The following is a 26,192-nucleotide window of genomic DNA, read 5'->3' as shown; positions in this document are numbered from 1 at the left end:
TAATTAATTTTATTAATAATTCAAGATAATTTACTTTATAGAAATAAAAATAAATTAATTAATTGGTTTTATGGAAATTAATTTTTTATCAGCAGATAAATGGTGCAACTAATTTTTTATTGATAAAAAAAACATACAATTTTTTTAGAGATAATTAAATTAAGCTCATTATTTTTTTTTAGTTTATTTTATTATTAATTATAGAAAAGAGTTCAGATTTATAATGAATAAACATGGAGACGATTTTCTGTTTTTGATAGAGAGTGAACTGATTATTAAAATCCTTAAGTTGATATTTTTATTCAGTATCAAATTCTGCGTTAAAAGAATACCCACATCGACATATTCAATTTTTTGAAAATTTCTGAAATTTTTGAAAAATTAAAGTTTTTGAATTATAGGGTTGTGGGTATTCATTCCAACGGAAATTTCCTGTACTTTAATATAATAGAGTTCATTTTTTTTTTTTATTATTATTACGCGATAAAAATGGCAATGTCATTAAAAAATTTATTGACATTACTCAATATTGCAAATTAATTTATCAAACGTCCAGTACATGATATATTTATGATAAGTAAGCAAACGAACAATTTTTCGCCGTAAGTAATAAGTAATAAATTTATTAAGTCATTGAAAAAAAAAAAAATATTAAAATATTAATCTTCAATTTTTCAGGGCCTGTTCCCTTTTCTTCCTCTTGTCTTCTTCATCTTCTTTCCTAATTGCTTCGTAAAGTTCAGCAAGACGTCTATAAAGCTCACGTCTCTGTTCACTTAAAAGTAATTCTCTTCCAGGTGTCAATAAATCAAATTCGCCATATAGTAATGGAATTTCTTCTTTTTCAATACGCTGGGAATCTCTTTGAGGTAACATTCTATTTTTTCTTAATCTCTCAGTGGCATTACGCAATAGTATTTCGTCTTCAATGTCAATACTCCGATAATTAGTTGCTGATGAATTTTTTTCAATTGAATTATTTTCAGTCATTTTATTGTCAGCTTCTAATTTCAATATTTTGCAATCCATCGTTGACAAAATTACTCGTAAAATCTATCAAAATTAATTAATTAATTATTAATAGTTCCAATAACAATAATTATTATGCATTAATTTGTCCAGTAGATTTTTTAAACTTTAAATTTAAATTCTGGCCAAACTATCGAAGATACGATAAAAATTTATAGATATAAATTTGTAGGAAATTAAATTTTCTATAAAAAAGATCCTATTCTTTTTTTATGTAACTCCTTTAGTTTAGATGAAATTTTAATTCAAAGGAAATTTGGAAATATTTATTGGAGTAATTAATAAAAATTTTTATTTTTTTAAACTTTAAATTTAAATTCTGGCCAAACTATCAAAGATGCGATAAAAATTTATAGATATAAATTTGTAGGAAATTAAATTTTCTACAAAAAAGATCCTATTCTTTTTTTATGTAACTCCTTTAGTTTAGATGAAATTTTAATTCAAAGGAAATTTGGAAATATTTATTGGAGTAATTAATAAAAATTTTTATTTTTTTTAAACTTTAAATTCAAATTCTGGCCGATCTATCAAAGATACGATAAAAATATATGGACATAAATTTGTAGGAAATTAAATTTTCTACAAAAAAGAATTATTTCATTTTTTACGTCACTCCAAACTTTTAGACGGAAATTGAATTTAAAGTTAAATATAAAAATTTATTGGAGTAATTAAAGAAAATTTTTATTTTTTTAAATTTAAAATTCGAATTTCGGCCAAACTATCAAAGATATGATGAAAAAACATATGAACAAATTTGTAGTGTATTAAATTTCTTATAAAAAAAGTATCTTTCATTTTTTTCGTAAGTCCAATAGTTTGGACAAAATTTTAATTTAAGACGCGTGATATTTTTTTTTCAATAAAAAATAATTTGTTTCTTTTTCAAATTGAGCTTCAAAAAATTTTAGTATTTTTTTTTTTAATACTCAACTGCACTCAAGGCCTCACGTAAAATATAGACCTAAAAATTGACCAAATTAGATCAACGTATCACAAAATTCTTTAGAGCGTAACTGCGTCGTTACCAAAAAATTATTTTTTATTTAAAATTTAAACTAAAAAATTACACTTTTATACTAAAAAGTTACTTGTTGCACTAAGTAAATTTTATAATTATTTACATATCAAGTACTTACTTTTGAAATTGATTGAAAAATATATATATGTATATATTTTAAAATGTGACGTGTCCACTACACCAGGAAAACTATTTTTCAGTTACTTAATACCTGACACACTCGTCGAAGGTTCACGAGAGTTTGACAATTGTATACACTAGTAAGAGGGGAGAAAGGAAACGGAAAAAAACCTGTATAGGGTCCATTCCAATGCAGGTCTAAAATTAGGAAAATTACACTTTTTTCTAATTCTACGCCCTTGTATATTTTTCTTTAAATTCAATATCTTTGAAAATTTTTCTTTAATGTCAAAACATCGCATATGTGTAAAAATTTATAAGAACCTTTTTTATAAAAAATTTAGTTACCTTCAAAATTTATTATTATAATTTTTGAAGTTAAACGTAAAAGGAACAAGTGACTTTTTATGAAAATTAAAAATTATTATTGAAAATCTCTAGCCTGAATTATTTGATTTACAAAAAAAATGACATTAAAAATTAAATACAAAAATAATAAATATGTCAGAACAACAAAATCTGTTATATATTTTTTTCAATTAAATTATTTATACTTTTAATTTGTTATTATTGTTTTGTACAAGATTCTGCGTTGAATGAGTACCAAAATCGATATATTCAATTTTTTTAAATTTTTATTTCTCAAAATTCGAACAAAAAAAATTTTTTTTTTATCATAAGGTTGTGGGTACTCATTTTAAAGGAAATTTTCCGTACTTGAAGATGGTGATAATAGTTTTCTTTAAAAAAATTTTTTGCCAGCGTATTTATAAAGAATAAATATAAAACGATTTATATTAGTGGTAAATAAATTGATAAATATTTATTTGAATACTAGGAGTTATTAAATATCTGAAACGAATCTTATTTTTTCTCCGAATAGCTGAGTCATTGTTTTTGCAATGCACCATATCGCTTATGTTATGTGATTCGAGAGTTAGCTGTGTACTAAATATTTGAATACGTAGTTAGTGGTTCTCTGTAACGCTTACGATAAAGGTGTTGTTTCAATTAATTTTTATTAACATAAAAAATATTTTATAAAGGAAAAAAATTATTTATTTTGGACTCTTATTGAAAAAAGGTAAATTATTTTGAGTATTTTAAGTTTTTTTTTATATTATGATTATTATAATTATTTAATTTGTAAATAGAAAAAATACAAGCAAAATGGAAAAATGCGTTATTTTAATTGAACAACAGAAAGAAATTGCTGTATCAATTTGTAATATATCGGATAAATTATATTGTCTGAATACTACTGTTGGATTGTTGGAACTATTAATCGATGAAGTTAAAATAAAATGGGCTAAATTCAATGAGAATAATAATCAACTTTATGAAATAATGATGAACCTTAATTTGGATTTAAAAGTAATTAAAAATATACCTTATTTTAAAAGTAAAGAGTATCATAGAGTTGAATGGAAGTACTTTGAATTACAACGTCGATTATTTGAATCGATTAAAAATATTAAAAATGGAAATTAAGATGTCAATTCAAAATTTAATAAAAAATTACTCAGATTATAGACTCGTGAGAATTCAAATTAACAAAAATTTACCGCTCATTAAGGTTACTCTATAATTAAATAATTTTTTACATCTTTATAAATTACTTAATTTAAATAAGTTGTAAAAACTTTTTTTTTCATAAATTTAAATTGGATATTTTCTACTAATAATTAAAAAAATATATATTATTTTCATATTTTATAAAAATTAAAAAACAAATATATTATTGTCACAATTTTTAATGAAATAATTTCAAATTTCGCGGGCTTACTAATTGTCTAAGTTTATCTTTAAAAAAATATAACAAATATTATAACTAACTTCATACTTTGATCATTTGATTGATCATATTTTTTGCTCACTGGATTTATATCAAAGGTATTTATAAATTTTTTAATTTATTAAATTTGATAATTCATGATATTTATTTTTGTTTAGATTAAAAAGCCATAAGTAAATATATATTTATATATATGTAATATAAAACAAATATGACCAAAAACAATCTTTATAAATTAGTTTCTCTGTTCATATGTCAATCACAAATTAATGAATCAATTCGATTAATTGAAAAAAATCGTCATAATTTTGAAAGGTCGTGCGAATCAATCAGATCAATAATAAATATACTCGATGAAAAATGGAAAAAATTTGATGAATTGAACGACAAAATTAACGAAATTTTACAAGAACACGACCAACTTAACATAGTAATGGCTAAGCGAGATAGTGCTTCAGGAAATCTTGATTATTATAATGACTATGAAAAAATTTACTTGGAACTAACAGGCGACATGCTTAAGCTTCTTGATACTAAAACTAAAGCAATTGAATAATTTTTTTAATATTAATTATAATTTAGTTAATATAAATATTAAATGTGAAGTTAGCTCTAAACATTACTGTATTAATTATTAATTAAATGTTCAAAAATAATTTTATACATGGAAAATTAATAATAATTAATATTCATTTTTATAAAAAAAAAAATAAATAATATTTAAAATTTATCAGTTAACTATTTATTATTTGTCATCAATTATTACATCTAAATAATTTTTCGGGTAAGATGGGCTGCCAAAAAAATGGCTTTTCATTAGATGAATTTTAAAAAAATTGTGTCTTAAAAAAAATAATATTTTTTTTTCAGAAATTTTATGACACTGAAGTTAGCCGACGTCTAATAATTTTTTGACTTTTTTTAAAACAATAAATTATACAAAAAAAAAATATTTGAAAAAATTGCACCTGTAGTTTTTAAAATTTTCTACATGTGTATATTTTTATTTATTTATTTATTTTTTTTCATTACATCGAAAAAAAAATCTGAAAATTACTAATTGTTTGCTAACTTCAGGATTACGAAATTTTCACATTCATAATTTAAAATTTTCATAAATATATTTGATCTTTTCAAAAATTTATGACTTTCAAACAAGTGTCAAAAACCCACGTGTGTTTGGGCAAAATATTTCCGAATGCGGCATGGGGGCAATTTGGATTCAAGATAAAAAATCAACCCCTTCAATCTTACATCAGACATGCGCACAAAATCACACACATGTTTTACCGCGCATGCGTATTTCTATCCATAAAATAAAAATAAAAATAAACAGTCCAGTAAAATTCAAAATGAGTTCACAAAATCTCAGCATATAAATTTGAATAAATATATAATAATCATAATAACAATAACATTAATTATAATTTACCCTCTAAGATCACGACAATTATAATTACTAATAAATATAAGAAGAAAATGATTAAAAATATGTATCGGAACAGTAAAAAAGTAATATTATTCGGCTGTGCATGTGCCAGCGCGTATATCGTTTACCATTACTGGAAAAAACGACAATTAAAATCAATTGACGAAGGGTTCGAAGAAGTTGCCAAGGTTACTTTTTAATTAGATAATTATTTATATTATTATATAATTAATATTAATCCATAACAATTTATTACTTTGTTTAATGATTAGTGACATAACCTCTTAGGACCTAGTAATATTATTATTTTTTTTTTATTACATGTATTTATATATTTATTTGTTGTAGATTGATGACAGTAATGAGAGAAGAGTGTTATTACTAGGATTAAATAATGCTGGTAAAACATCTGTTATGAATCAAATAATATCAATAGAGGATAAAAATAATTTATATAGAGTACCTCCTAAAAAAACAGATGGTTTTGCGGTTTATGTGTTAAATAATAAAAATTATATATGTAATGTATGGGAAAGTAAGTTTTACTTATAATTATTTAGATTATTTTTAAATTTTAAAAAAGTCAGACATTAATTATGCGAAATTAAATTTATAAAATGAAAAATTAAGGTGATTTTGAGACAGTGTCTCCCACTTTTTAAAAATATTCAATGATTTTAAATTGTAATGACTGTATTTAAATTTAAAAAATGATTTTAAAAAATGTTAAAGCATAAATTTAAAAAAGGATAACGCAGTTACAATTTCGCCGAGACAGATTTTTAAAAAAAACTGACTACAGTCTATATTAATTCGAAAATAAACGAAATTTGTTAAATAAATTTAAGTAAAATCTTCTTGTCAGCATTATAATTTGTAGTGTCAAATTTTTTAGGCTAAAATTTATTTAAAAAATTATGTTTAACTCCTAGTTGATAACGACTGTCATTAATTTTTTTTAAAAATCTATATCTCGGTGAAATTGTAACTGCGTTATTCTTTTTTAAATTAATAATTCAATTTTTTTTCAATTAATCATTTAAATTTCAATGCCGTTGACAGTTCAAGGTCATTGAATAATTTTTTAAGAGTGGGGGCACTGTCTGAGAATGTTTTTAAAGAAGTAATTAAATTAAAAAATCTGAAAATCGGTTGACCCGTGGATCAGCCTTAAAGCTTCCCGCTATTTTTAAACTCAAGAGCTCGAAAATACTGTTGTTAATATATTGTTGAGATTTTCAAGCTCGAGAATAGTAATGTTACACTTTCCACTGCGAAAATTCAAGTAATAAACAATAACAAAAAAAAATGATGAAGTAAATTGCTGCTTTTTTATTTTATATCAGAAATATTTTTTGAAATAATGAACTGGCTTTGACATTCAAGGTGACATTCGACCTAATTTTTTAATTACCAATGTCGAAAAAAAAAATTGTTATCAATTAGTTCAACGATTTGAATTTTTTTTGAAAAAACACTTTTTCAAAATTCTTTCGATTTTTTTTTTGCAAATGAACCAATTTTGGTGGCTGAGGTGACACTCGACGCGACTTATAAAGCTTTATAGCTGAATAAAATTTGGAATCAATTCATTGAGTATATTACATGTTATTCAAAAAAAAATATTTTTTTAATATTTTCGAATATACTGTAACAATTATGCTCAGTTTCTTAAAAATTGTTGCTTGAAACGTCACCTTTAAAAGCCAATCGGTTCATTCGTTCAAAAGTTACAGAATATTTACAGACATTCCGTGTAAAAAAAATTGTTAAAGAAAGATTTAAAATGTGTTGATTATTGTAAACTTCAAAACGTGACACAACGACAAACTTTTTTTGAACGTTTTTTAAACTTTTTGAAAATTCAAGAGAAAAATCAATAAATATCCTTGAATTATTAAGATATGCTAAAACGAAAAACATTCAGAAATAGTTCAAAATTAATTTTTTCTGAACGTATTTTTGACTAAAAAATGTTAATTTGTAGTATTAAGTCAAGTTTTATTTTCTTTGTATTGTCAGAGGTTTAAAAATCGTTTAAAAAAGGTTCGTCATAGTGTTACGTTTTAATTTTTAGAATAGTCAACACTTTTTTAACCTTTTTTTCAACAATTTTTTTTACACGGATGTAAAAAACGTACGTACGTACATACATACACTCATACAAACTTTCTTTTTTTAGCGGGAAGTTTAAAATTGTGATTGTAAATTGAAAATATAAATTTCTATAAATTAAAATTTTCAATAAATTAATAAATAATTGAATTTCAGTTGGTGGATCTGATGAAGTAAGAAAGCATTGGAATAATTTTTTACAAGATACTGATTTATTATTATTTATGGTCGATGCCAGTGATGCTAATCAATTATCACAAGCTGTATTATCTTTAAAAGAAATATTAGGTGATAGTAGAATGGATAATGTACCTATTTTGGTTATTGCTAATAAACAAGTAAGTATTAGACCCAGTATACAAATGCAGGGTTAATCATAAATCATAACTATACTCAAAAAAAAATTATTTTTTAACGGAATCATTTTGTAGAAAAATATCAGACCGATTTTTTTCCGTTACTACGTCATTGCTTATCTACACCAAATTTTAGTGGCCGTTCATAAAATACCTCGTAAAATTTTACCTTTGTAGTCCCCCCTCCCTCCTATTATGATGGGAATATATGCATAGAAATATTTATATATTTAAAAATATCAAACGAATGACTTTCTATCGAAACAAAACAAAGCTTAAATAAACTGAGAAAAAAATTTGAAAAATTATTTGATGACCTGCGAACGTCACGTCTCCTAAAACTTTCGGCCCCCCGTCATAGTAAACGACACCCCCTTAGAAAGGGTATGCCCTATAAATGCGAACGTATTTTATAAACGGCCTCTTATTATCATTAAAAAAAAAAAAAAAAAAAAAAAGAAGTTAATTAATTATTTTGTACTATAAATTTTCAGGACGTCCCAGATGCCTTGAAAGCAGATCAAATAAAACGCGCATTAGATTTACACAGTATTTCGCCGCACAAACATAAAGTCGAAGTGATAACTTGTCAAACAAAACCACTTCCCGATTTGGAGCCTGGTGTTAACGAGTACTCTTACTATCATCCCAGTATGATAAATGTCAGAAAAAAAATATTTTCACTGGCTTCTGCCACTTAAACCTTAAACGTCCTCGTGTTAATTAATATTAATTAACAGAAAAAATATATTAATATTAAATTTATTTAAGTGAATAAATAAATGATATATTTTTATGTTTATATTTATGAAAAAAAAAAAACTATACAATTATTTAATTGTAAGGATAATTATTAAATCAAAGGAAATATTTTTTTTTCAAATTTATTTTTTATGTTACTTGAACTATTCCATTATAATAATACTGTTTATAAATAATAAAGAAATAAAATATGGTTTCTAACAAACAATTTTTTTTATAAACATCAACTATTTAACTCCTGGTATATCACTATAAGAATATTTATCCTTTTTAATCCTATTAAACCACTTTCTTTCATCAGAGCTTATATTTTATTTTATTGTTTAAGACTTTAAGAAAACCCGGACTTGTCACCTCCAGAGAAATCCTATAAAAAATTCATAGAATATCCATAGAAAATATAAAAAGACCAGAACTTGTCACCGTCTAAGAAAATCTATCGAAAATCCATAGAAAATTCGTAAAACATCCATAGAAAATCTAAGAAAAACCAGAACTTGTTACCGTCTAAGAAAATCCATAGAAAATATCTAGAAAATTCATAGAAAATCTAATAAAAGCCAGAACTTGTCACTGCCTAAGGCAATTCATAGGAAATTTATAGAAAATTAAGGCTTGTGACCGTTAAAGAAAATCTCGAGTTCAAAATTTTCTGTCTGACTTTAGATCTACTCTCGCTCTATGGCTAGAGCTAGAGCTTGAGCATTTCCGAATGCGATCAGACTAAAAACTATACTGGAAATTTTTTATTTATATTAATTATTCACATTATTTGCGCAGTACATTTAAATATTTGGAAAATAAATTATTAAAAACTGGAGAAAAATAAAAAATCGTGTATCAAAATAAAATGGCGGCAGAATATGATAGAAAAATATTCAAAAAATTAAAAAAAAAAACACTTGAGTGTTTGAACAAACCTTGGTGGGGAAATAATATGCAGAAGGGTGTCCTTATACACTTGGAGATTTGAATTAAATTGCTCCAAGTGTATTGCAGCTAAAAAACGTCACTTAACTGCTATTTCCCACCAGACGATGCCAGATGATTTTGCTCAGGAACTTGGAAGGTATCAGCATCAGCCATCAGCAACACTTTACACTAGCACTGAACACTGAACACTTAACGACACCACAGACACTTTGCACAATTTAAATTTTAAAAATACTGCACGATTTAATTAAACAATAACTATGAACAATAAATTTTATGGATAATTACGCGACGTAACTGCAATACTATGTTTCAGTTCAAACGTAAAGAAGGATCTGGACTACTACTGCCATTCTCGATGATACTGATTGTCGCTATCGAACCGTCAGTTGATGCGTAGCAATCGATTTTGCAATTCATCGACTGCCCCCCACTTTAGCAAAAACTTGAAATAATAACGTGCAGTAGCGCCAACTTGGCGCGAAGTTTCAAAATTGTAATTTAATAATTTATTCGTTATTTTTCGAATATCTAAATTTACCGCTCAAGTAATAAGAATAATTAATAAATAACTGATAAAAAATAACATATTTAGAGCACATTTTTTAGTCAAATTAATATAATTATTGACACAAATGAATTTTAATAAAATTATTAAATTACAATTTTTAAATTTCGTGCTAAGGTGGCGTTACTGCGCGTCGCTGTATTCAACGTTCAACTTTTTACTAAAGTGGGGGAGGTCGAGAATTGCAAAATCGATTGCTACGCATCAACTGACGGTTCGATAGCGGCAGTCAGTATCATTGAGAATGGCAGTAGTAGTCCAGATCCTACTTTACGTTTGAACTGAAACACAGTATTGCAGTTACGTCGCGTAATTATCCATAAAATTTATTGTTCATAGTTATTATTTAATTAAATTGTGCAGTATTTTTAAAATTTAAATTGTGCAAAGTGTCTGTGGTGTCGTTAAGTGTTCAGTGTTCAGTGCTAGTGTAAAGTGTTGCTGATGGCTGATGCTGATACCTTCCAAGTTCCTGAGCAAAATCATCTGGCATCGTCTGGTGGGAAATAGCAGTTAAGTGACGTTTTTTAGCTGCAATACACTTGGAGCAATTTAATTCAAATCTCCAAGTGTATTAGGACACCCTTCTGCATATTATTTCCCCACCAAGGTTTGTTAAAACACTCAAGTGTTTTTTTTTTTAATTTTTTGAATATTTTTCTATCATATTCTGTCGCCATTTTATTTTGATACACGATTTTTATTTTTCTCCAATTTCTAATAATGTATTTTTCAAACATTTAAATTTACCGCGCAAGTAATCAAAGAATTAATAAGCGTGCATTCAAAAATGCTCTAGCTCTAGCCCTCAGTGTATGTTAACCCTTGGTTAGAGCTATTAGGGAAACCTCCTTCTAATTTCCATATGAATTTAAAAAAAAATCATCACAATCATCAACACTCAGCAAAATAATAACCTATAGTTCCATATTTAAATAAAAATAAAAACTATCACTCCCATTAGTAAATCTTCATTACCAACCGAGCATCTACGTCACAGTTGAATTAAACCTTGACAATTATTTATAAAAACCATCAACATTTAATACACAATCAAATACCCGACTTACTATTATTTTTTTCACCGGCTCCATTCCACTGAGTCCCAACTGATTCCCGTGCTACGATGATTTCAGAATCATTTAATTCAAACTCTCAGTCTCCACAAACTGGCAACTGATCATCATCAACACTAACGTGAGTCTAACCAATTAATAATGTCTATTAAAATATATTGACAGTAAAATATCATCAGCAAATTTTCTACGAAATTTTTTTTACCCAGTTATCAAAAATGTTGAACATTTACGGAATTTTATTAATTTACTTATTTAATATCGAAGCTGCAACGATTTCTGGTAAAAATGTCATCAGCAATAGCACCAGTGTTAAAAATAATAATGCAGTAATTATAAATTTAATTAAAAATGACTCTAATCTCTGCCCAACATCATCAATAATCAAGAACTCCAAGTACACAAATGAATTCTGTTCAAATTTAACCATACCCTCGTCCCCTGAAATGGAGATAACCCGGGAAAATATAAACCAGTATCTGTGTCTAGCTCTGATGGACCGGTCAGTAAAATTGTGTCGCTCAAACAGCTTGGCAACGAAGGAAACAGACCAGGTATCACTTCCTGATCAAACGGAATTTGATAACCAGGTCAGTGATTACTTGAAAAATGAACCGGGGTTCAAAGATTTAGAGAGCGTTTGCCACTACTGGGGTAGCGATGACACATTCAGGTATGATCGGACTAAAAATTACGTTGATGAGTTATCCCAGGTGCTGAGGAAGGATTTTCAATGCATAAAGCTGTGTGCTGTTGACAAAACCAATAGATTTAATGCTCTTTGTGTTATGGTTTACTTGGTTGATAAGCTGATTGATGATAATCATCATCATAGTCAAGGAAATTCTGGGTCAGAGAAACAGGAAAGGGGAGAAATTAAAGCTCAGATTGCAAAGCAGGATGTTAAAGGAAATAGTGGATCAACTATTAGTGATCCGAAGGTAGAAGCTGGTAAGGAAGATGTGAAAAATGAAGGAATTAATGGAGATCATGGACCTGGACCTGAAAATGGAGACCATGGACTTGGAAAAGACCATAGTCTGGAAAATAGAGATCATGAACCTGGAAAAGGAGATCATGGTCCAGAAAAGGAAGACCATGGTCCAGAAAAGGAAGACCATGGTCCAGAAAAAGAAGACCATGGTCCAGAAAAAGAAGACTATGGTCCAGAAAATGGAAATCATGGTCCAGAAAATGGAAATCATGGTCCAGAAAATGGAGATCATGGTACAGGGAATGGAGATCATGGTACAGGAAATGTTGAAGAACATGGTATAGTGAATAGTGATAAAAAGACTGAAAAAATAGAAGAATCAGTTGATAAAAATTCTGATAATGGAATTAAAAAAGAAAGTGATAAAGTTGATGATAAAGAATCAGCTATAGTTGAAAAAACTGGTGTTTTAGATCAAGTTCCTATTGATACTAATGAAGAAGCTTTTTCATCTGATGACAATCTAATGCCAACTGGTATGTTTTTAATTATACATCAATACAATTAATTAATTTATTAGTAAATATTTATATTAATTATTTACTTAGATCCTGATCCAGCGAACGACGATGGAGATGATCTAGGTAAGAATTTTTTGCGATAAATGAGTCTAGGATTTAGGAGATACTGACGGTTTTAATTGCAGATACCGACACGATGGCTAAGGAAACTAAGCAGAGTGACAAGGAAACTGTGGACATGGTACCGAGGTTGAGCAACATGCCCAAGGACGATGATGACTCTCATTTCTTTGGGTACTTTACGATACTGGGACTCATTTGTGGAATGGGTGGATGCCTTCTTTATCATCATAAACAAAAGGTATTTTATTTTATTTAATAAAATTATATATTTATATGTATATATAGTTATTTATATAAACATCTGGTTCCCGTAGGTATGGCATTCAGGTTTTGTGCCTCGTCCTTGTGCAACTTCCCTGTCCATGTTTCCCTATCCCGTTCCTCTGTCATGAATTTCTATAATTATGCTGATAGCAGCTTACTAATATAACGCGACTGCCTGATGTTGCAGTTGCGGTATGGATGGGAACCTCAGATTTAATCAGTAGACAGTAAAAAAAATTTTCAAAAATAAACAAATGTGTTAGAACAGATTTTACACAAACTTTTATGTTGTTTTAAAAAAATAACACAAAAAAATATATAAACGTAACATAAAAACATGTTAATATTGTCTGTTATCGGTTATAAAATTTTTACACATTCAAATGTTATCCGCAACGTAAAGTGTTAATTTAACATTTTTATTTTTGTTATTTTGATATAAAAATGTATGTGTATATAAACTTATCAAGAGACTACAGTAAATTAAATACATTTTTTATGTTACTTTAATAAATTAACACCGCTCTATGTTAAAGTTTAATTTTAAAAGTGTTAACACTTGTTTTGACAGTAACACAGTAAATGTTACTTTTGTTTCAATTATTATTTTTTTGTGTTAAAAATTAACTGATTTAACAACACAAAAACAGTATGTTAAATATTTAACACAGACATTTTTTTTTACATGAATACAAAACATTTTTTACTGTGTAGTCGGTCACTCTACTTAGATATCCCTTGCTTTTAAATTTTTTAAATAATCCTACAAACATTTGTTCCAGGATGTATCAAATTTGGGTTTTACAATTTAACGTACACGGAAAAATTAGAACCCGACTGGTTACTGTTTTGCATCTGACTCAGTACGGGTCTAGTCGGGTTCCAATCTTTCCGTGCAGATAAGCAATAACGTCACGCGACAAACAATTTATTTTTAATATTTTTGTACCAAATAATTCCTTAGTATTTAATTAAAAAAATTTTTTTTTATAATTTCTATGACACCTAAACAAATTTTTTTTAAGCGGAATCTGAAAATAGATAAAATTATTCAGATAGAAAAAATTTCAACTATACCTTCCACTTGAAAAAAAAAAAAAAAAAAAAAAGTCACTCGTGTTTAAAAACGAGCGTGAGCAAAATGGTCATAATGGGAGTGATTACAATTTGAAGTCTATTTTATACATTTTTATATTTAAATCTATTTCTTTACCGATATTGTCTGACCTGTATAGAGAGCATCGTTTAGATTTATCAATAGGCTCATCCTTACGCTATCACCTATCACAAATTTCGTATCAGTTTTCATGGACTGAACTAACTTCGCTATTAACTTACCTTTCCTTTTAACCGACCCTCGATTTTTTCTCCAAAGAATGAAAAGAAATTGAGGGCTTATTGTCAATGAGAAATAAAATAAAATTAACCCACTTCCTTACGTTATCCTAAAAGCTTTTTTTTTTTTCATTTAAAACTATTTTTTGAAATGGCAAGGGTTGAAAAAAATTTTTATACTTCTAATATACACATATATATATATATATATCGGAAAAATTGAGGCAGAATGAGACACTATTTCTTAACATAAAATTTTGCATTGTACATGTTTATATTTAGTCTCTAGAAAAAGGATGGGGTAATTTGGTCACGTTACCAATCCGAGTAAAAATTGATAAAAGTATTCGTCACATATTTTTTCTAGAGACTGTAGATGAACATTTTTCCAAAATAAGATTTTTTTTTAAAACGTGATCATTTTACCTCATTTCTTATATACACATGTATATGTCATTTCAATATTTTTTTTTTTTTTTTTTTTATAAATGCAACGCGTGCGCTAAAACTATGAAAATTTCAAATGAACAAAATACACACGTTTCGATAAAAAAAAATACTTTTCAAATTTGAAATAAATTATTTTATATTAAATGTCATTTTCTAAAAAGAAAAATCTTACGCGTTACGTCAATAAAATTTATATAAAAAATGTCTATATCCAATAAATTTACATTGATCTGATATTTTTATGTAGATTTATACCGGTAGTTTAGAAAACGATTTATCATCTAAATGTTAGGTATTAATTCACCGGACTAAAGACGAAGCAACTGGGGAATTGGGAAATGATATATGAAGATAAATGACTAAATTCTCTCTAACATACAGCTTAATTTGTGTTTTTTTTTATTTTTTTTTTCGCCATATCCAAGTTCACTTCTGCTGGCTAATGTTTCAACAAAGTGCTCGAAATCACGATAAATTTTTTTACGAGTCTAATTTCGCCGGACAACATCAGCACAAATTTCTATTAGAATTATTTCTTAAGATTAAAATAAATTACCTAAAATCACAGATAAAATTTAAAAATTATTAAAACTTCATAATTTAATCATATAAATATATTTACTCGCTAACTGATGAAACCCATTGAGTTTTCTATAAAACTGTCATCTTACTTTTTTATTAAACTAAAACTTCAGAACTCGGCAATGATTATGTAGGAATTTTAATAAAAAAAAATATATAAATAAACTTTGAACTTGTATAAGGAAGAAATATATGACTTATAAACTTGACCCTTGGACTTTATATATAAAATTAAATGATCTATAAAAGTTAGATCAAGAAGGTTAGAAAATTTTTTCTAGATTGCAGAAAAGTTATAAATTGAATGAAACTTTTTATTTATTTATTTTTTTTTTAAATCCGGAAAAGTTATATAAATTTCGTGTTATCGAAAGGGTATAAATTTTTTTTTTAGACTCATAAATCCAATAAATAAATATATATGTTAGGGTAGTTGTAAAAAATTAAATTTTTTGAGGTGTCTCCTGAAAAGTTTAGTTTTTAAGTAAAAATATGAGGAAATTTTTTTTTTGTACACAAAATAAAAAAATAATAATAATAATAATAACAAATACACGTGCTGCAAAACGATCAAAGTTAATTTTTTCATGAACTCGCAGTTTTTTGAAAATATCTCACTAAATATGCAAATTTGAAAAAAATTTCATATAAATGATTTTATAGAAAATTTAATACTCTATAAAAACTGTTTCATTCATTTTTTTCAAAAACTCTGTGTTTATTAAGATATTCCAAAAAAGGGGAGATTAGAAATGTTAAAAATAATAATTAGTATTTAATGATGTTAATAATAATTAGTCGCTTAATTTTTATTATAGTAATGTACTATTATTAATAATATTAAATATGATATCAGTCGGTATTAAAAATGAATGTTTTTTTTCCTTACTACGATTCACAAAAGTTTTTTTTAAATTTTTTACTAAATATCCTTTTTTTGAAAAAAATCAATAAGAAATTTTTTATAGAAAATTTATTTTTCTGCAAAAAAAAATTATATCGTTTTTGTCAAATCTGCATAAAAAAATAAAATTCGACCATTTTGCGACATGTATTTTTTTCATTTTTTGTTGAAAACGAAATTTTTCAGAGAGTGTCTGCAAAAATTTAATTTTTACTACCCCAATATATTTATTAATTTTTCATACGAATAACAATGAGAATATTTTTTATTTGAAATGTTATCATCCAATATATTTATACAGACGATAATAAATAAAATAAATAATTTTCATATTATTTATTTAGATTTTAGCAATTTTATTAGAAGGAAGAAGATCACGTGGTGGTAGAGGAAGAAGAAGACCAAGTACTGCTAGTTATCGTAAACTTGATTGTACATTAGAAGAGGCTGTTACCTCTCAATGCAACTCAAACGTCACGAATGTTATTTATTAACTAGACTAATTAATTAGTTTAATTTTTAAAAAAAAAATTTTTATTCACTCAAAAATTACTAAACTTTATTTTTTCATGTTTATATCTTATAATTATTTATGCACTCATAAAATTAATACTCGATTGCGAACTTTTAAAAACAAATCTAAGTGTCAAGTGTCTTGTGTTTACAAAAATATCATTTTTTTTTTCGTTAATTAAAAATGTAAATAATTAAAATGTTTCTGTAAACAATAAAATAATTGATTAAAATATAAACAGATAAATAAATGAATATAATTATTATATAGTACGTAATTGTATAAATAAAAATAAAGATCTAAAATACTTTTTGCGATAATAAAAGTTTATTTTATTTAACTATTTATTTTTATATTTGTTCTAATTAATTATAATTTAAAAAAGTTTTTCTGATAAATTTTTAATCGATTGATTGTAAATCAATTTATTTTTAATTAACATTTTTTTATCGTCCCATAAAAATTGTACGACCAATTTTATAATTTAATGTTATAAAAAATTTAATTTAACTATTTTTATTTATTACCCAATTAAATAACACATAAACTGACGTTAACTTTTTTTTCTATTTTAATTTTTTTTTTTTTTTTTTTTTATCTATTTAAACAATATGTTGCATCTTTAGTGTGAGTTCTTATCCATATTAAATAATCAGTTACTTTTACATAGACACCTGGTACACCTGGTTGCGCACATCCTATTCCCCAGGATACAATTCCTTTTAAAAAAAAATTAATTAATTAATTAATTAAGGGTCATTATTTTTTTTTAATAATCAATAATTACCAGAAATTTCATATCTTCCGTCAGATCTTTCAAATAAAAGTGGACCGCCACTATCACCCTTTAAAAAAAAAATAATAATAATTCGATAATTTTCAATAAGAGTAGATGTACACTATTTTCAAAGAAACAATTAGTCCCGAAAAAATACATATATGTTATTCTATTTATATTGTTAAATTTAATACATATTGCTTTTGACCAAACATGGCATGGAATTTAATTTTTTTTGTTTTTTTATTAAAATAATAATGATTTGAAATGATTTAAAACAATATTTGATTCGACTAATATATAGATGTATACTTAGCATGGATTAATTAATTTTTCTTAACTAAGGATATAAGAAGATTCTATAAAAGTGTTTTAAATTTAAAGGTTAAAAATTTTTTTCATTCTACGTCTCTAGTAGCATTGTCTTAAGCAAATTACTTGACAAAAGTCCTGCAGCAATTTTCTTACGGAAGATTTAAACAATATTTGAAGAAGATGGATTTCGTAGTACACGGAAAGAAAATTCCACTAAAATTTACGATGTTAACATCGAATCGTGGAGTAGACTTTCATTAGCGTAAATTTTTAAATGTCTTATTTCAAAATTTACTATAGCCTTTGTTAAAATTACGATATTAAATAGTAAAGAATATAACCTACATCGTAATTTTAACAAAGACTATAGTAAATTTTGAAATAAGACATTTAAAAATTTACGCCAATGAAAGTCTAGTCCACGATTACGATGTTAGCATCGTAAATTTTAGCAGAATTTTCTTCCCGTGTATACTTTTTGAAGATTTCATCAAGTCTTGCTTAAGGTTCTTCCTAAGATTTTCGTAAGTCCGTAGAAACGGTCTGCAGCAATTCTTAACCAAAATATCTACTATGACAATCTCAGGTAAGTCTTGCTGCAGACTTCCTTAAGATGTCAGGTTTGTTTTTTTAGCGTTGCCCGAGGCTTTAATTCAGTACCCATATCAAACCCAGTGGTCCTCATTAAAATAAAAAATCATTTGACAAAATTAAATCGAACATTGAGTGAGCAGTTCTGAATTCAAGTTCACTGTACCAATAATGAATTCACGGGTCACAAAGTGCGAAGTAAGGACTCCCATCTGCAGGTATCTTAAGCAATTCTGTAGCGAGTCTGTTAATAGGTCTTACTCAAGTATTTTAGCCGTCTTGCAACAGATTTGCTAAAGATATCTTGCCTTATTGTCTAAGACTGATCATGTAACTTGTTTAAGATGAAAAAATACAGATTCACACAAAACTTCGTAAAAAATACTACTAATTGTTACATGAGTAGTCTACGTAACCTTAAAATAAAATTTGAAAATTATAAAATTTACCTGACATGCATCAGTATTGTCATTATAAGCGCACAGCATTGACTCTGTTAAATGGTCACCAAATGACGTATTCGTACAAATTTCATAAGGCATTACTTTGAGGGTTGCTTGTCTTAAATATCTTGAAGCTCCGCCATTAACCGTAACCCTACCCCAGCCAGCGACTTTAACTAAATGCCCCGAGTAATCGGATCCTAATTAATAAAAAAAAACATATATAGATATATTTAATGAGACATATGGATTTTTTATAGTTAACATAATTATGATTATAATTATACCTCGTGCGGGCAAACAAATTGGCTGTACTTTATCATTGTAACGCACTGTACGACTTAATTTTAATAACGCGATATCATTAGTATCATGTAAATAATCACTTTCAAAATCTTCATGCAATATTGCACGATCTATTGGTATAATGTAACCATTAGATAGTGATTTTATATCATGCATACCTAGACCAACATCTAAACCTCGTTGATCGATCCTTGAAAATATATTTTATTTAATTACTTTATATTAATTATTCATTTTTTTATTTAAATGGAAACATAAATTTAAACATATGGTAAATAGTATCAGGGAAGGGAAAGGGGGTAAAATTGACAGGCTGTTTTTTTTACCCTGAAAAAGTGCGAGTAGAAAAAAAATATGACTTTTGAAGGGTTCAAAATTCAGTAACTTCAGTAACAAAAATCAGAACGGCTTACAAAATAAAATTTTCGATTTTTTTAACGATTTTCTAAATGGGAATTGAATTTTTTTTTTCCACTTTTGGTATAAAATTTTTTTCTCAGGTTACCAAAAATATATCGGTCAGTAAGAAAAAAAAATTTATACGCTCGTATAGAATCTTTACCCCGATGAATGGTAATATTTTCCCGCACATGCGACTGGACAGAATTTTAAAAAATATAAAAATCATGCTGATCTATTTAATTTCTCTTTTATAAATTTTTTTTATTATTTATATATAATTACCATTTAACGCAATGACCAGCAGTCAAAACATAACGATCATTAATTAATGCACCGCCACAATGCAAAGCTCCTTTATAAAAAATAGCAGCTATCCAGGGAAATATATGTGGAATTGTTATTGTACCTCCTACAATTCTATTTTGTAATCCTTCACCAGACCAACCGCATTCTATTAATTAAATGATAAATTAAAAATCTCAGTAGCTTTTTTTTTTCTTTTTTTTTTTTCCAATAAAATTTTATTCTTAATTACCGCAATTTGGATTTATTTTTGGATAACTTTTACGACAATTAACATCCTAAAAAAAAAAAAAAAAAAAAAAAAAAAATTAAATAAATAAAACAATTAATAAAAAATTACAATTGGAGTTTAATACGTCAATTACTCTACTCAACCAACGTCAATCATTATAATAAATCCAGTAATAATAATAATTAATCTTCTCATATTAATATCAATTATTAAGAACTTCATTTTTAAATTAAAAAAAAAAAATATAAATATTATTATTAAAGACACGTTCAACCACGACACTAGTGTTATTTAAACTATTAGAACTGACTAGAGATTTATTATTAAATTCTAATTTATTTTTTTATTAACGATACGCCTTTGTTACTCTATTTAATGTTATCGTCAATGAATTTAAACTTTCATGCCGTTTTAAATTTAACGATACGATAATAATTGATAATAATAATAAAATTATTTACTATTCAAGGTTACGAAAATTATAATACATCAAAAATTTTTCAAATTATTATATTATGTAATAGTTTATATATTTATTTAATTACAATAATTAGAAAAATTAATAATTTAATGATTGAAAAAAAAAAAGTTTTGTTTTAAACTAGGGCATATTAGGATGGTCATTATAAATTAAATTTCTCAGGTGACCCATAAAAAGCTTCTTTTTAGTAAAAAAATACGTGAGGAATTTGGTTTTTTCTTTTTAAGTAAAAAGAACACGTGCTGCAGGACGATCAAAGTTCATTTTTCGATACAATCGCGCTTTTTTTTAAATATCTCATTAAATATGCAGAGTAAAGGAAAAAATCATAGTAACAATTTTGTAGGAAATTAAATTCTTGACAAAAAATGTCATATTCATTTTTTTGTAAAATGTGTATTTATGGAGATATTTTGAAAAAACTTTTTTTAGGTCTTATGAATTGAGCGTTTAAGGATTACAAATTTTGAAAATAACATTTTTCTAAATATATAGAAACTACAACAAGCATTAGTGGTTGATATATTACGAGTTATGAAGTTGTCTATATTTAAGAAAAGACGTTATTTTTAAAATTCGTAATTCTTTAAATGCTCAGTTCATAAGATCTAAAAAAGTTTTTTTAAAATATCTTCGTAAATACACATTTTATAACAAAAATGAATATGACCTTTTTTGTCAAGAATTTAATTTCCTACAAAATAGTTCCTATGATTTTTCCCTTTAATCTGCATATTTCATGGGATATTTGAAAAAACCGCAATTGTATCGAAAAATGAACTTTGATCGTCCTGCGGCACGAGTTCTTTTTACTCAAAAAAAAGAAACCAAATTCCCCACTTAATTTTCCATAAAGAAGAAGCTTTTTATAGGGTGTCTGAGAAAATTTAATTTTTAGCGACCACCCTAATATATATATTATGAATTTCAAATTAAAATTTTTTTTTTGTCAAAGAAAAATTATGTGCCCTGACTGGGACTCGATCCTGGAACCTTCTGCACATGAGTTACAGATCGTACCTCTCTGCCACTGTACTTACTAAATTAAAGTTTATTGTTATTTAAAATATGAAACATTTTTTATTCACACTAAAATATTAGTATCTGAAAAAAAAAAAAATATAATAAATCGTAGGAAAAAAGTTAAATGTCAAGCCAGGGTTCATTCTTATGAAAACATGGTATGAATTACTATATGATATATACAGAAGATAATACTCTTTTTTCCTGTATGATCTTAGTAAATCAATATTTTTCTTATAAATATATAAATTTATAAGAATATAGCTTTAGTTATAATAAGAATAAGTTAAGTAAGAGTCGAAAAAAAATAAAATACATAAATAATAAATGATTTTTATTGTTAGGGTCAATCCCTAGAGTGTTACTTATCTAGGCTTTGAGGTAAAATAAAAGTCAAACTCTCTTAAGACATATATATATATATATATATATATATATATATATATGAAAGGACAGCAAAGCTTGATTTACTATTTACTTATAAGTCACAAAAAAGCAGAATAAAAACTTGTATAATTTTTACCAAATAAGATATAATAACTGATCGATTTACGTGACAAAAATATATGAACCACATTCTAGTAAAAAGTGAACTTTTAAATTATTCAGAATACTTTTTTTGCAAAGTATATGTTAATTGTATTTATATATTTATTGTATGCATCTCAACGAGGCGACAGGTCAAAAAAATAATAATCATTTATTTGTATGATGTACAGAGTTAATTAAGAGATCATTAATAAATATTTGTATAGTATCATGTATTATATAAATATATATTAAAATATTATTTAGCGCAATAACATGCGTCCTTGGTATTTTGTAATATCCAATGAAGATGCGGGCCCAATCTTGTGAAAACTGCCGTCTTTGTTGAGGCCTCGCAGTCATTACCATTTGATAATAGTCCTGGTTGACAATAAGTTATAATTTTTCATATTAATGTAAAAAAAAAAAGATAAGATTTGACGAGACATCACCAGATTTGGTCAGATCGAATTATATCTGAACATTAAAATGATATCTGATAAACTTTTTTCCTATATAATTATTCTGATCTCTTCATAGAAATTTAAACTTAACTAGATATAATAATATCTGAAAATATATGATCACAAATATAATCATATTCATTCAAATCTAAACACATGTGACCACATTTGAATATATATGACCATATCTGATGATTTCTGAGTACATCTCAACATATATGAACCCATTAGAATAGAATCTGAACATATATGACCATACCTGAAGATGTCTGACCATATCTAAACATTATCTGAACACTTCTGATCAGATCTGAACATATATGATCTGATCTGAAGATTACAAGGCCAGATTTGATCTGATTTGCTTAGACATGATCATATCTGAGAACATATTCCCAGATCTGAACATATACACTCCGATCTGAAGATATCAGATACAATCTGGAGATATATGACCATATTTAACTATTATGTAAATAAATTTGACTAGATCTAAATATATATGATCATATTAAGATATCTGCTCAGATCTGAACATATATAACTTTATCTGAAGGTTATATGACTCGATCTGAATAATTATCTGACCAAATCTGAGCATATTCGATCAGTTTTAAATTTATATGGCCCGATCGGAATATTATCTGAATATATCTGACGCGATCTGATTACTATCTGATCATATCTGAAGAAATATTACTAGATTTCAATATATATGATACTATCTGTATATCTGACCAGATCTGAACATAGGTGACCCGATCTGAATAGTTTTTAGACCAGATTTGCATAATTATTAAGAAATGTAACTTGATCACATAAAGTTATATTTGTTCATATATAATTTTATCTGCCCAAATCTGATTAAATTTCGTCAGATCTAACTTTTTTATCACTTATTTCTATAAATTATTTTAATGATTAAATAATTACCAATCAAATCATAGACTCCAGTATAAGATCGATAATTAACTGACGTTCCTACATCGTTCTAAAAAAATTCATTATTAATGTTATTATTATTGTTATTATTATTATTTTATAGTATTTTAGGCATTTTTCTCAGCACTTACACTACAGACAATTGATTTAGTACCAAGTACACCCATACATCCGGAATCATCATGATAATTTTTCGAATCAACTCCGGATTTTAAACATTCATTGACACTTAATATAGGCAACCCTATTTTTCGCGGTAAACATGCAAATTTTTCGTCATCTGTTTCGGTTTCTGTCCATCCTAATAAGGTTCCAACTTGTCCAAGATAAGTCGAATCTATAATCGATCAATCAATCAATCAATGAATAAATGAATTACTTAATTTCTATGGACGTGGATAAGCAATAACGTGTCAACCAAAAAAAAAATTGATTTTTGAAATTTTCGTACCAATGAGTCCTTAGTAACAAAAAAATTTTTTTCGAATATTTTAGCGGGAAAATTACAATATTTCATATTGCAAAATTTTGGTTTATTTTTTATGGATCTGCTTCTCTTAGATTCTCAAACTATCATATTTTTTTGACCATCGATTAATAAAAGCACATGGAAGCAATTGGCGCTCAAATAATTTCAAAATATTTTTAAATTTTTAAACGAAATTTCCTCGAAATCACGTCTATGCTGGTTGACACGTTCTTGCTTATCTACATCCGTAAATGTGGAAATTCGTACTTGGATTAGGCAAGCAGACAGGCGAGATCCTTTTTTCAAATTTTATCGGGCGACTTAATCGAATTAGTGCCAGATCATGCGCATGAGTTTCACTTACAAATTCTGGGTACATTATTATTGTATCGACACTCGTATTTACTGATGATATATCTATATGACATCGATCATATCCTCCAAGGGATACTTTTATTTCTGGTGCTGTCGCTCTAAAAAAAAATATATCTATTACTTTTTTTTTTTATGAAATTCAACGACTTCGATATTTAGACAAAAGTTTCTTCAAATAAGAATTCAGTGTCAAAATAATCCAGATAAAAAAAATCCGGGGGAAAATGGACCCTTTAGAAAATTTGAAATTTTCAAATTTGAATAAAAGTAAATTTCACTATAAAAAATTACTTTTCATAAATTTTTACATCAGTAGCAACAAATTAAATTAAATTTTTTTTTTTTTTTTTTTTTTTTTAATGAAGTGTCATTTTACTTGGCTTCGGTATGTAAATTTAAATAAAAAAAAAAAAAACATTTATAATAATAATTTACCCAAGTAATTGACTTGCCGCTGTTATTATATACCGGTCATTAATCAAGGCGCCGCTAACTTGAGTTTTAGATTTAATGTGTACATTAACAAGCCATGGAAATTCATGGGAGTATGTCGTTTCGCCGCCTAAAAATCTTGCCGTGTTACGATTTGATCTTCCACAGGCTATTAATTGTTAATAAAAATTATTTACATATTTAATTAAAATAATTAATTAGTACAATTAATTTATCAAACTCACTACAGCCGCCGCATGATCGAAATCTTGACGAAATCCAATCTAAAAATCCACGTTCAACTCTTTTTGAATTTATCTAATTAACAAAAAAAATTATATATTTCATGCAATTAATTTTTTTTTTTTTTAAATGAATGCATGTAAATTTTCCATTTTCATGACTCAGATCATATATTTTAAAGTGTTAATATATATGATTGAAGACTAGGGGTGTGCGAATTTTGTAATTAAGAAATTATTTATGACGAATCGAATCGAACAATTCTATTATTCACTTCTATTGAAGACGTCAATAGATTTTTTATAAAAAAATAGAAATAAAAAAAAATTTTTGTTATAATTTCGAAGAAATCAAAATTTTTAATAACCAAATAATGCTATTTAAAAAAATGTGAAAATTTGTTTATTAAAAAAAAAAAGTCAATAAAATTAAAGAAAAAAAAAATTTGTATATATATTTACCAAATTTCCATTAAAGTGAGTTAAAAACAAACAGATGATAAATTTAACATACTCTTGTAGATTCATTGTCAAAATGAACTATGAATAAAAAGGTATTTTTGTTGCTGTATCATGAAAGGTACGAAGCAAAAACTCGACTGTTGTTTTGATCTATCGAATCACTTGCATGGAGTTCGCATCTATAGCGGTACCCTCATCATCTTTTTCTTCCCACCACCGATCGACTTTTATTTTTCTTTGTTTATTTCTATCCTTTTGCTTTTTTTTTATTTTTTCCTGCAGACCTTTTTTTCTTTAAACTCATTTTTACAACAAGATCTAAGACATCCGGTCAGTGACCTATTCTTCGATCCCGTTATAATTCAAACAAAGCAAAGGGACAAAGAAGAATTTCAATCTTTGAATTTTATTAACATCAAAATATACAATAAAAATTAAAAAAAAGACATATATATATATATATATATATATATATATACATATAGCGTCTAAGAAAATTGACCATATACGCTTACATGTATCATATATACATCAGAAATACAGCACAGTAGTATATATATAATATGCAGT

General features: G+C 26.3%; 5 protein-coding genes across 7 annotated transcripts; 2 read left to right on the top strand and 3 right to left on the bottom strand.

Moving 5' to 3' along the window:
• Positions 1-666: 666 nt before the first annotated feature.
• On the bottom strand, positions 667-2,620 carry LOC103580926 (uncharacterized). Of its 2 annotated transcripts, none has more exons than XM_008562863.3 (2): positions 2,172-2,620; positions 667-1,053 (listed from the first exon to the last, which is right to left on the bottom strand). In XM_008562863.3, the coding sequence occupies exon 2, from the start codon at positions 1,027-1,029 to the stop codon at positions 667-669; it is 363 nt and encodes a 120-aa protein (XP_008561085.1). In that variant the 5' UTR covers positions 1,030-1,053; positions 2,172-2,620. The 2 variants fall into 2 exon arrangements, with proteins under 2 accessions (XP_008561085.1, XP_008561086.1); XM_008562864.3 differs by lacking the exon at positions 2,172-2,620 and adding an exon at positions 1,967-2,032.
• On the top strand, positions 793-9,004 carry LOC103580925 (uncharacterized). Of its 2 annotated transcripts, XM_008562861.3 has the most exons (6): positions 793-869; positions 3,057-3,257; positions 3,328-3,547; positions 5,746-5,932; positions 7,669-7,850; positions 8,363-9,004. In XM_008562861.3, exons 3-6 carry the CDS (start codon positions 3,344-3,346, stop codon positions 8,567-8,569), a joined length of 780 nt encoding a protein of 259 aa, XP_008561083.1. In that variant the 5' UTR covers positions 793-869; positions 3,057-3,257; positions 3,328-3,343; the 3' UTR covers positions 8,570-9,004. The 2 variants fall into 2 exon arrangements, with proteins under 2 accessions (XP_008561083.1, XP_008561084.1); XM_008562862.2 differs by lacking the exons at positions 793-869; positions 3,057-3,257; positions 3,328-3,547 and adding an exon at positions 5,138-5,585 and having other exon boundaries at positions 8,363-8,996.
• A 1,860-nt stretch (positions 9,005-10,864) lies between these two features.
• LOC103580927 (uncharacterized) lies at positions 10,865-17,088 on the top strand. Its single transcript, XM_008562866.2, has 5 exons — positions 10,865-11,328; positions 11,417-12,677; positions 12,750-12,785; positions 12,848-13,023; positions 16,665-17,088. The coding sequence occupies exons 2-5, from the start codon at positions 11,426-11,428 to the stop codon at positions 16,812-16,814; spliced, it is 1,614 nt and encodes a 537-aa protein (XP_008561088.1). The 5' UTR covers positions 10,865-11,328; positions 11,417-11,425; the 3' UTR covers positions 16,815-17,088.
• A 340-nt stretch (positions 17,089-17,428) lies between these two features.
• Positions 17,429-20,360, bottom strand: LOC103580928 (trypsin-1-like). The gene is made up of 7 exons (XM_053738647.1): positions 20,352-20,360; positions 20,205-20,250; positions 19,952-20,120; positions 19,249-19,457; positions 18,968-19,161; positions 17,622-17,679; positions 17,429-17,553 (listed from the first exon to the last, which is right to left on the bottom strand). The coding sequence occupies exons 1-7, from the start codon at positions 20,358-20,360 to the stop codon at positions 17,429-17,431; spliced, it is 810 nt and encodes a 269-aa protein (XP_053594622.1).
• A 2,069-nt stretch (positions 20,361-22,429) lies between these two features.
• Positions 22,430-25,739, bottom strand: LOC106693321 (phenoloxidase-activating factor 1-like). Its single transcript, XM_014440349.1, has 7 exons — positions 25,623-25,739; positions 25,164-25,236; positions 24,922-25,087; positions 24,379-24,584; positions 23,774-23,979; positions 23,634-23,691; positions 22,430-22,617 (listed from the first exon to the last, which is right to left on the bottom strand). The coding sequence occupies exons 1-7, from the start codon at positions 25,686-25,688 to the stop codon at positions 22,496-22,498; spliced, it is 897 nt and encodes a 298-aa protein (XP_014295835.1). The 5' UTR covers positions 25,689-25,739; the 3' UTR covers positions 22,430-22,495.
• Positions 25,740-26,192: the final 453 nt, after the last annotated feature.

This window comes from Microplitis demolitor, chromosome 4 (genome assembly GCF_026212275.2).
Source record: "Microplitis demolitor isolate Queensland-Clemson2020A chromosome 4, iyMicDemo2.1a, whole genome shotgun sequence".
NCBI classification, from domain to species: domain Eukaryota; kingdom Metazoa; phylum Arthropoda; class Insecta; order Hymenoptera; family Braconidae; genus Microplitis; species Microplitis demolitor.
Note: the sequence above shows the minus strand (reverse complement) of the source record. Positions and strands in the feature narration are given on the sequence as shown.

Excerpts from the sequence above, each read along its gene's own strand:
- LOC103580926 (XM_008562863.3), bottom strand. The coding sequence starts at position 1,029 with ATGGATTGCAAAATATTGAAATTAGAAGCTGACAATAAAATGACTGAA.
- LOC103580925 (XM_008562861.3), top strand. The coding sequence starts at position 3,344 with ATGGAAAAATGCGTTATTTTAATTGAACAACAGAAAGAAATTGCTGTA. Across the intron at positions 5,933-7,668 it reads TATATGTAATGTATGGGAAA|TTGGTGGATCTGATGAAGTA; the intron begins GTAAGTTTTACT and ends ATTGAATTTCAG. Across the intron at positions 7,851-8,362 it reads TGGTTATTGCTAATAAACAA|GACGTCCCAGATGCCTTGAA; the intron begins GTAAGTATTAGA and ends ATAAATTTTCAG.
- LOC103580927 (XM_008562866.2), top strand. The coding sequence starts at position 11,426 with ATGTTGAACATTTACGGAATTTTATTAATTTACTTATTTAATATCGAA. Across the intron at positions 12,678-12,749 it reads TGACAATCTAATGCCAACTG|ATCCTGATCCAGCGAACGAC; the intron begins GTATGTTTTTAA and ends TTATTTACTTAG. Across the intron at positions 13,024-16,664 it reads TTTATCATCATAAACAAAAG|ATTTTAGCAATTTTATTAGA; the intron begins GTATTTTATTTT and ends TTATTTATTTAG.
- LOC103580928 (XM_053738647.1), bottom strand. Across the intron at positions 17,680-18,967 it reads ACAATACTGATGCATGTCAG|GGTGATAGTGGCGGTCCACT; the intron begins GTAAATTTTATA and ends TTTTTTTTAAAG. Across the intron at positions 17,554-17,621 it reads CGGAAGATATGAAATTTCTG|GAATTGTATCCTGGGGAATA; the intron begins GTAATTATTGAT and ends TTTTTTTAAAAG.
- LOC106693321 (XM_014440349.1), bottom strand. The coding sequence starts at position 25,688 with ATGAATCTACAAGAGTATGTTAAATTTATCATCTGTTTGTTTTTAACT. Across the intron at positions 23,980-24,378 it reads TGTCTGCTTGCCTAATCCAA|ATTCGACTTATCTTGGACAA; the intron begins GTACGAATTTCC and ends GATCGATTATAG. Across the intron at positions 22,618-23,633 it reads TGGAGTCTATGATTTGATTG|GACTATTATCAAATGGTAAT; the intron begins GTAATTATTTAA and ends ATTGTCAACCAG.